Genomic DNA, 10973 nt, shown 5'->3' with positions numbered 1-10973 from the left:
ATTATTTCAGTGTGCAACCCATCATTTAAAGGGTTAAACTATGTCAACTTTTGTGCCTGAAAATGACGTTTTGCGGGGATTATTATTTTTCTGCTTCTCTTGAAGAAAACTGCTTCGGAATCGCACCAAATGCTTGTCGGGACTTGTGTTTGGAAGATCGCAATGCTTTAAGTGGTTTAAAAAAATTCAAAATGGCGATTTTGACTTTACAAAAAAAAGCGTCCAAGGATTCCAAAAAACGGATTTTCTGATGGGACAGAAAGGTGTGGTGTTTCACAAGCTCCTACAACCTGATGAAAACGTTAATTCCGATCGCTATTGACAACAAATGATCAATTTGAACCATGCATTGATCGAAAACGACCAAAAAGTCGTTCCTGTTTTTTTTTTAATGGAGACGCCTGGTTGCCCGTGGCAACAGCCACCAGCCGCCCCTAAAAACAAAACTGTTTGAGGATACTATCAAATCACTTGGATAGGTGCTATCCCTCCCCGCGTTATTCACCAGAATTGGCTCTTTCCGAATATCATTCTTTTTCATCGATAAGACACGTATTGGCTGAACAGCCCTTCGTTTTTCTACGAGGAAGTCGAAATTGGATGACTAATTAGTTTACTTTAAAAGACGAAGAATTCTTTCGTCTGGGAATCCATGATTTAGCAGAGAGATAGGAGAAATGTATAGCTAGCGATGGCACATACTTTGAATAACATAGAAAATCGCATTAAAATTTTATAAACATTTTTTGTGTGTTAAAAACAGTCTCATTCTCAACGCACACCCCTGGTATTATACAGGGTGGCCCAGCCAGAATTCTTTTTTTCATTTGGTTATAAAATAAAAACGGCTTAATACTTTTCGATGCTTGAACTTTTATTTGAAAGGTTGATTCTTAAATTTTGTTTTATGTAAAACAATTTTGGTCAAATGTCTACCACGATTGGTTTGGCAGTAGCCAATTCGGTTGACGTATTTTTGAGTACGTTTTCGATTGAATCTGGTCCTATTTCGTCAATAGCAACTTGAATTTCGGTCTTAAGGGTTTCAACACCTGCTGGTATGTTCACATAACATAAATATTGATTATGGCTGTCACTGTATGGCACGTAGCGCCGTCCTGTTCAAACCAAACGCCGTCCAAGTTCTCAGCTTCAATTTATCCGAAAAACCAATCAGACAAAATCCGCACCAAACAGTCACTTATTGTGGATGAATTGGCTTCTCTTGCACGATATGTGGGTTTTCCAACCCACAATACTGCTTATTAACAAGCCACCTAGGTGAAAATTGAAGCCAGCTTCAATGAAAAGGGCTTTTGACGAATGATTTGACGATCTACCACTTTGGAAATAAATTTTTAATATTTCCCAGCTTTCTTCAAGCGTAAAACGTCCCATTTCAAAGTGTATACTAATGATTACAATTTGCAGAATGAAGTTTGACGTCTTAAATATGAAGTAATTGGAAGTTCAAAAAAGAGCCCCAAGTGGGCCACCCTGTACTTTGAAGCGCATAAAAAATTATCGCTTGTTTAAACCGATATCCACTTAAATCAAGCACTTCAGAAATACAGCAAAAAGAATCTCAAGCAAGATCCCAAAATCTTCAGATTGTTCCTACACACAAAATGGAATGCGTTTAGTTCACGTAAGGTAAAATTAATATAATACACCATAAATGGTACTTAAAATGAGATGGTACCCAAAATGTCGTTTTAATGTTGTTTATTAGCGATTATAATAAATGTGTCTATTACCTACGCACGCACTACGCACATGTTTCATAACTAAGTAAGCCGGATTTTCAACAGCTTAACGTCAGTTGCTTTGCGCCAGTTGCTACAATCTGCTTTTTATTTCATACCGTGTACATGATGAACGTTTGGCTATTGACGGTAACTTTATCAACATGTATAATAGTTTCAAACTCTTTCGTGACTGTAAGTATTCCACGGCGTGCGTTAATTCGATATCGTTTCCGTCGCAGCATCAGTAGTTAATTTTCAATTCTCTAACACCGATAGCTTCTTCCATTAGTCACACGAGTTGTGGTAAACAAAAACTTCCAATATGTGAACGCTTCAGTAAATATTAAACAAATGCAATCGATCGGGAACCAGTCTTTTGATTTGGATATTCAGCTTTCGCGACAGTTAAAGGATCTGAAGGTATGAGAGACATTCATGAATGGCATGATTATTTGAAATTGTTCAATGTGGGTATATTTCCAAGTACCATTTTTAACATTTTTTCCAGGGCGTTGGGTCGTACCATGTTGTTTTGAATAACAAAACAGTGCAAAAACCACTCCTGAGCCGAACGGTGGACATCTGCTCTTTTATCAAAAACCCATCACAGAACCGCCTGATAAAGATTTTGTATGATGTACTGAAAGAGGACTCCAACTTCCCCACCAGGTGTCCAATCGCCCCGGGTACATATTACACACACAATATCAGACCCTCTCGTACTGTCGTTCCTGGTTTTCTGCCCGAATCAAACTTTCTTCTAAAGGGAATGTTTCATTCTGGCCCCAATCAGATACCGATGTTTTACGTTGAAGTGTACGGAACGTTGTTGCGTGTCGACGCCGTCAACAGATATTGAGCACTCTTGACAGCAAATATAACCATAATCAATAAAACATCATTGCAAGCATAATAATGCATAAAATGGCCACGAAAGACAATTGGAACGCAAGTTCTAAAAGCAATTCATAAACGCAACATTAGAAAGGTTTACATTATCCTGCTAACACAAGAAGAAAACGGTCCAATTGTCTTCCATTTGGCGCTCTGGCGAAGGTCAGCACAATTTGCAGCTGATACCGTCGTATCATACCGTCTCTAAAAACGGAGTCGTTCAGAACCCAATCGTAACCCGTTCGGAGGACTTCTGTGCTTACTTAAAGCAACGAGTTATTATTTATATGGTTGTTATCAAGTTATTATCAACGAGTACGACACATTGAGCGTAAAATAAAGAAAGGTTCTTCAAGTGTGTTGTTAAAAAATAGCCCGAAGCGTAGAATCTTCGAAGAAATTAAGTAAAAGCAAACGTTTTGCAACCTTCCTCAAAGTTAGTAAAAACATCACAAACTTTTGTTTACCAACTTTTTGAGTCATTGAAAGTATGGAAAACAGCCTATGAATGAAAGGGTTTCTATTGAAAGGAACAAACGGATATGAGTAAGAGATGGCGGATTATAATAACTGTATAAAAAAATTCAAAACCAATTCAGCGAAACGCAACCCATCCAAGTGTGTTGGTGTTCGGCGCCGCGTTCGGTGTTACCATCGGAATTAAATGCACGGAAATCGATTGTCCAGATCTGCGATAACAAAAAAATTGATGAACAAATCTACATAATTACATAAAAAACGGACATGACTGCACAATGCAATAACTACATTAAATGTGCATTACGGTTTTCGACATTTTTGCGTTCACTTTTAGTGCATCTGCTGGAAGTAACGTTTGGTGTTTTCGTCTAAGTACATGATGCAATGGCGTCTGGTCGTAGTTTTAGTGATGTTGTTTTCATCCGCATTTTCAAGGACATCAAACCCATTCGTCTCTGTAAGTATTCCGTTTCGTTATAAACTTATATTGGTTCTCAGTGCTGGTATCTATTTCAAATATCGTTTTTTTCGGTAGCTGGTTCCAATAATCACGAAGATTGAAAAGGTCATTGCGAAAGAGTACTTAAATATGACAATAGTTGTTCGCCAACAAGGGCCGACCACAAACCAATCCATCGATTGGGATTTTACGGCCTTTCGGAAAGCGAATGACTTAAAGGTAAGCGAATGATAACCGTTCTAGTGATATGGTTTGGGTACATTCGATGTACGTGGTGAGTTTAAAAAGTTTTCATAATTTGAGCCAAATGATGACGATGTGCCAAAACACGTCCAAGTAAAACAGCTGTAAAAAATTGACTGATCACTCGAAATGGCCGAACTAATCACCATAAGCGAGTGACATGAGTAGCAACTTAACGCCACAAAAAACGTAACGAACGAACGTAACAATATACGTATCACGCGTAAATACAAAGTTATCAGAACTATTTGAACACACCACGTAAGACCGTTTGTTGAGTTTGTTAATGCAAGATTCACTTATTGTCTTTTTATGTTCTTAACTATATCTTCATAAACCTTAGCTTACAGCAACGTATCATGTTGTCTCGGCAAAAGGAGTTATCCAGAAAGCACTCGTAGGACGAACGGTAGACCTCTGCACGTTTATTAAACGTCCATCCATGGACCGCTTGATAAAGGTTATGTACGATGCCGTGATAACGGACAGTAAATTACCTTCATGCCCTCTTCAGCCTGGCACATATTACATGCACAATGTCCAACCATCGAAAATCAAAGTTCCCGGTTTCATACCAGAAACAGATTTCGTGCTCAAGATTTGGTTTCAGACCGGTCCGTATCGGAAAACTACTGCCTATATTGTCTTTCATGGAAAATTATTACGTATTAGAGACGACACTGGTAAATAGTTGATCGATAGGAAACCTCGTCTATGCCAAAAAAAACAAACCATCAAATCTGCTATTCTTACATAAACCTGGTAAGTCACTTGTCACTTGTCACGTAAGTCACTTGATAGATCACTTGGTAAAGACCGTATACGATGTCTTAATACATGACTCGGATTTAATAATCAAATATGTTATTAAGCTTGTTGGGATGTTAAATGCACGTTTATTATGCTTTTTAAGACAGCCAGATGTTTATTACATGCACAACTTCAGACCTACTCGCATAGCCACTTAACGTTTTTATGGATGGATTAAAATAGTTATCGAAACATGTGTTAATCAAATACTAATAAAATAAAAGCATTATGGATCAAGGCAATGACAATGACTAATGATAACTAGAAAATAAAGTTGTGTTTTATGGTTTTATCTTGGAATTTTAATTGCGCTAGCCGCTCGCCTATACTACTGTTGAAAGCAGTGATCAACTAACACTCGTGCTATTATGAAATATCCTTGCCAAAGAAAACCTCAGAATAATAATGCAAACTCCGACTGTTACGATCTAATTTGACCGCTCATTTAATGATCGCTGTCAGCTCATTCAGTTGCCATTATAAAAGGCTGAAAGGCATTTAATGAACTCATTTACGACACGATCTTTGAAAACAAAACCATTAGTCCAGTTCAACTGAAGCTAACAACAGGGATAACGAAAATGATGTTTCATTATTTCTTTTTATTACGATTTGAGATTCGTCACACGATTTTTGTTTAATACCTATCATTATTTACATCATTTTGAAAAACCCTTTCAATTTATTTTCATTTCGGTCCACGATCGGTTTTAGTTCAATTCCATCCCAACGTTCGACCGATTCGTTAAATTTTTCCACCGCACGAAATGATAAATTTTGCTTCGTTATTGGTTCTTTCGGCTATGACGTTATCGTTACACTTCGTACCTGCGAACTCTCTTGCTTCCGTAAGTAAGAATTATAGTTTTTAAGCATTTGTTCTCTCAGTTTACTTTACTTTATTAATCTACATTTACGTTGTTCTTAATATTTAAACAACAATAGCTAATCGCTGTAGTAACACGTATTGAATTCAATCAAAACGAAAATTTCGTTAATATTTCTTCACGTATCACTGGAACTATCACAAACCAAACTGTTGATTTGTTTGCACAGATGCACCGAGAATCGAGGGATTTGAAGGTAAGACAAGCCGTTTGTTAAAAATTGTTTGCTCTTTATAAAGTTAAAGCTTTAACATATGTTTTCATGGTTGTCAGTTAACAGTGTCGTATCATGTCGTCTCTAAAAATGGAGCCGTTCCCAACGCACTCGTGAGCCGTTCGGTAGACTTCTGCCAATTTTTGAAACGTCCAACCATGGATCGTCTTATAAAGCTGGTGTACGATGGCGTAACGCACGACACCAACTATCCTACTCGATGTCCGATCCCGCCCGGTTATTATTATTTCCGCAGTATTCAACCTTCGCGATATACTATACCTGGTTTTCTACCAGAATCAAAATTCCTGTTGAAAAGCCAGTTTTACTCTGGTCCAAATCGTAAGCCACTATGCTATATTTTAACCTATGGTAAGATGATGCGCAAAGCAGACAACATCAACTGATATATAACAGTAGTCAGCGAACTTCGTTTCGTCTAAAGTTGATTTTTAAAAATATAAAGAAACGTCGATTACATCCAACAGTTATTCTTTAATCGAATAATAGGGTGTGTTTGGTTCCATTAAACATGAAAGTTTATTATACCATTGATTAAATGTCATTCATGGTTAAAGTGCTGCTGGGTATACAATGTTTTTAAGTTTTCTTTTAGATGCATACACAAACAAATGTAACGGTGTTCCAACTCGCGAACACATAAAATTGACCGTGGACTTTTCAAGCATCAATCCACGTTCTTGCACCGGCTGTACCTGCGCCTTGTTTCTTGTCATCGCAAAAGCGAATCGCACGGGTAACTGCATACGTTTAAATTTAAAGTGCATCTCCGTCGGCAATAGTATTTCTTCCGCACCGCCAAAAGACAGCTCATACCATTCTGTTTCTTCGTCTAAAACCTAATCATATAAACGGTAGTGACACCGTACAACTTCCTTTGATCATGAAAAGGTACACCACAATTTAGATGAAAACATTGGCTAAGCTTAAAAGGGTTTTAGGATTTTTTCATAGTTGATCATCGGAGCCATTAGAGTTCTGAATTAATCATCGAATTCAATGGTATTTGTTTGACTTATTGAGATGCACGATAAATTAATAAAATTGATTAATTTGCAGCTGCATTTAAAACACCAGGGCAGAATGTTGATCCCTATGTTGTTTCATGTCCATCCTATTTGATCATTTGATCTAATTTAGTTCAACTTTTGTCGATTAACCATTTATTTTGAGCACAACCAATTCATGTTGTGTTTAATGTTTATCTTTTCATATTTATCAATCGAAAAGAACATACGTTAAGTGTTGGGTAAACTATAAATACTACCTTCCATCGATGTCGTCGCTCATTTAAAAAATGTTCGAATTCACGGCACTACTACCCAGGAAAACGCCGCAGCGAGTGATGGTTATTTTAGTAGTGATCATTTGTCTACACGCAACCGGATCGCGCTATGCGCCTATCGCGGAAAAGGTTGACCACACGGTAAACTGCCAATACCTAAATGGTACCATCAGGATGCCGTCGCCAGCTACTGTGGAAGTGTTGGTCCACAAGCCCATTACATCGGCAGAGGCAAGTGTTTACAACTAAATGTGTAACGGTTTGTACTATGAAAAATGAACTAATTCTGAAACACAAACGTGCAATAGGTGAGCTACTCAATATCGGTCACCGGTCGTGCTATCGGTTCCTTCAATCAACCTGTTTTCAACGAAACGATTAATTTTTGCGATGTTCTGCGTCATCCTCAATCGTATCATTTTAAAAAAGATTTCTTTGTCGAACTAAAACGGTACGGACGCATACCGAACCAGTGTCCCATCAATCCCAGGATGTACGGGTTCTACAATGTCCTATTTAAACAGATGTCACTGCCGTCCTTTCTGCGGGGTTACGAATTTAGAATCGAAATTAATGGAAAGGTTGGACCTGAAAAGGATCAATGCCTCAATGTAGTCTCGACGGGTAAAATAAAAATTTTAAAAACAAAATAAAGTCGTTTGCACATCAAATGATGCAAGAGGTTCATTTGTAGCCGGCATAAGCCCAATTAAAATTAAAGTGTTATTTTTAATCCCTGCTCTTTGGAACCCATGGTACAGGCGTTAGTAAAAGTACTTTCCCTAAACTTCCTGCTTCTTTATCGAACCGTACCACTGAGCACTGAAAGCGGGCTCAAGCTTTCGACCAAGGTAAAAACTAAGATCGAAGCGAAAGTTGGTTAGCGGTAGCTGACTAGGTACTCGTAGCCCGGAATGGCTCGTGTTGAAGTAGTAGACTCCGGGTTCGATGGGACATCGCTTGGGCATCACTCCGTTACGGCTCACGTCCTCGTAGATCATCTGCAGTATCCGATCGCTCGCGGGACGCTGCAAGTAGCCGCAAAAGTTCATCGTTCGATTGTAGATCGGATAAACATAAGCTCCGGTGAGCATTGGAACGTAGTATCGAATTCCGACCTGTCAAACAGAAACGATTACTGAAACAGCGGGCAGGTCGGTTCCCGGTTTTCTACATACTCGCATATCGTTGATCGTTGCAAACGTTACGAAACTGAGATATGATATATAGCTTGCACCCTGGCGTGTGATATGCGCACTGACATTGGCCAGTCGAGGATTACTTGCGAACTCTACCCGTGAAACCTGCACGATCAACTGTAAGAATGGTTTAGTAAACCCTTCTCATTTTATCAAGTTTAGTTGCAGGAATGTTCACCTTTGATTCCAAGTTTTGAATAAAGATCCATGTCAACGCGAGCACCAAAAAGTATCTCCAAACAACGGCCATTGTGGATTGGCAACTGACGCTTATGTAAAAGAAACTTTTAGGTAAGCCACATTCGTAAACAGCTTCCAAAGGTCAGACCCTAACCGGTGCCATGATTAGCCGTGAAACATTTAGATGTGGAGATAAAACGAATGTTACTCGTACCGTTACGGTTCCGGGGTACAGGAGATTCATCTGTGATGAAACATTGCCACGCACCGGTGCACCTGCGTTAAATGATTACCTATTTATCTAAAACACGGCGGTTTAAAATCGCATTTTATTATCGTTCACAAAATTTGACTTCAGAACCCGAACGGATGTAAATCACATTCACGTTGCGGTAATGAACCAGCGATTCATTTTGATTTCCTTTCCACGGTGGTAGACACCGAGCTCGATGAGGAACTCTCCGGACGGAACCACGCTCATCATCAGGTGTCTATCGTCAATCTCAAAGTTGCGCACCTCGTAGTGACCGGTCGGGATGGGACATTGGGTGGTTAGGTTCGAGTGTTTTACCAGCTCCGAGGCAATGTAGCGATCGAGCAGATTCCGGGACCGTCGCAGATCCTTTCCACACAGCTGCTGCTTCCCGGTGTACATCATCTGGTGGTACTTTCCGGACATTCTCTTGCACAGCCGCACGTCATACTAGCGGAATATCACCCCGAATACAGATTGGAACCGTAAGGAAGATTCTGGATCGCGCTTACCTCAACGTTCTTGTCCAGCACCTGTTTCAGGTCCAGATCGAAATCAATCGCGGTCGTCTTGTCCAACCGCCGTACACGTAAATCCACGTCCAAATACTTTGGGTCCCATTCGTCCGTGTAGTTCGTAATGCGTACGGATCCGTCAATCGGCAGGACAACACAAGCAGCTAAAAAAGCGCTCAACAACCAGATGATGGCAGCCATCTTCTGTTGGGCCTCGTTTTACAGCGGAACCACAAATGGCAAGCTTATATATGCTTCATCCATCGTTAACATTACTCCCATTAAGCAGCGAAACGGCTTTCCGACGGGGGTCATTGGGCAAATGGCCGATCCGACGAACTCATCAGATTTGCCTTCTTTTTGTATAAAAAATCACTCAATTTGTAAAGCGTGCGCGAACCTTGTTATGGTAAGCAGATGGGTGATTAAGTCCTTAAAAAACGCATACCTCGGCTCATCAATTTCAAGTAATGAACGTAAACCAAATGATTGCCCGCCACGGGCCGTAACCCGTGAGCGTGCCCCATTCGAGTATTGCACCATACAATATTTAATCCACAAAAAGGCACTTATTCCAACAAAAGTGAATAATATCCACAATCATTAATCTACAATTTCTGGTGGCACTTTCAAAATTTAGGCAGTCCAGCAAAAATTGCAAAACAAACAAGGGTTAATAATAACTGTAACAAAAGTCATTCCAGCAGCGGACTGTCCTTCGCAAATTTCCCGTGTTACGTAGCATTTCGAGTGTTCGAATTAGGCAGCTGTACACTGAACCGTAACTGATAGTTATGTGACGCCGGTCCCCGAGTGCTGGCCATACTTTTCACTGCCCGTTTACCTTCGGTCGTACCTACAAAGGTGTGCAAAGAGTGACAAATAACCAAGCACCTTACCGAATGAAAGCCCACTACACAGCGGTGTACTACACCCGTAGTCGTTCGATTTAACAACATAATTACCATCAATGGCTTCCACCGGCACCTCTTCTGACTGCGCCGGGCGCATCGACGATTGATGATCGAGAACTTTTGCCCACGTTTCGACGACGGCCGTCGTCGTTTGCGTTGGCCTTGTGGTTGTGCTACTGGCACTGAAATTGGCACCGAACTGGGCCCCGGGACCGGCGAGCTGAATTACTCCCGATGAGCAGGAGTCGCCCGACGGTGGTTCATCAATTATCATTACCCGACCAGCGGCGGCAGCAGCATCGGTTGGGGATCGTGTTTCGTTCGATAATGCACCCACCGGCGAATGCTGGCGGTGCCACAGATTTCGGCCTTCCTCCGCCGGCTGATTGTTCTTCAAAATTAAACGATCACCCTCGGCAGTTTTATAGATGACTACCGTTGACCCGGCACCATCCATTCGTCCTTTAACGATGCCTCCATTGGGCGGCTGCGCCGCGTGCAGTGCCACGTTCGGCCCACATTGCATTTCAGCACCACCGCCACCCGCGGCACCGGCACACCGTGGGGGAAAAGAAAATTATAGAACGTCGAAGGTAATTAATGGAAACCGATTAGCAGCACCAAATGGACACCATTTCTCTCGCATCCGTTTGCTTAGTGGGAATAGCTGAGGGAAACTGCCGGAACCAGTTTGGTTTGGCGAAACTCCTTAAACCAAAGGAAAAAGTTGTTGAGCCGCACCCAACACCTACCTCCGGGACGATAGTTTCGCAGGAGAGGGACGAAGAGACAGTCGAGCGAAGCGAACTGAGCGAAAGATCGCTAAAGTAACTCTCACTCCCGGAGGAGCTTTGGTCGAGTTGCACAGCA

At 40.9% G+C, this 10973-nt stretch overlaps 1 protein-coding gene across 1 annotated transcript; it reads right to left on the bottom strand.

Annotated features, from left to right (window-relative positions):
• Nucleotides 1-8803: 8803 nt before the first annotated feature.
• Nucleotides 8804-9390, bottom strand: LOC128275329 (uncharacterized). The gene is made up of 2 exons (XM_053013797.1): nucleotides 9187-9390; nucleotides 8804-9124 (listed from the first exon to the last, which is right to left on the bottom strand). The coding sequence occupies exons 1-2, from the start codon at nucleotides 9388-9390 to the stop codon at nucleotides 8804-8806; spliced, it is 525 nt and encodes a 174-aa protein (XP_052869757.1).
• Between the last annotated feature and the right edge of the window lie 1583 nt (nucleotides 9391-10973).

This window comes from Anopheles cruzii, chromosome 2 (assembly GCF_943734635.1).
Source record: "Anopheles cruzii chromosome 2, idAnoCruzAS_RS32_06, whole genome shotgun sequence".
In the NCBI taxonomy this organism is placed as follows: Eukaryota; Metazoa; Arthropoda; class Insecta; order Diptera; family Culicidae; genus Anopheles; species Anopheles cruzii.
This window is presented reverse-complemented; position numbering and strand designations above follow the sequence as displayed.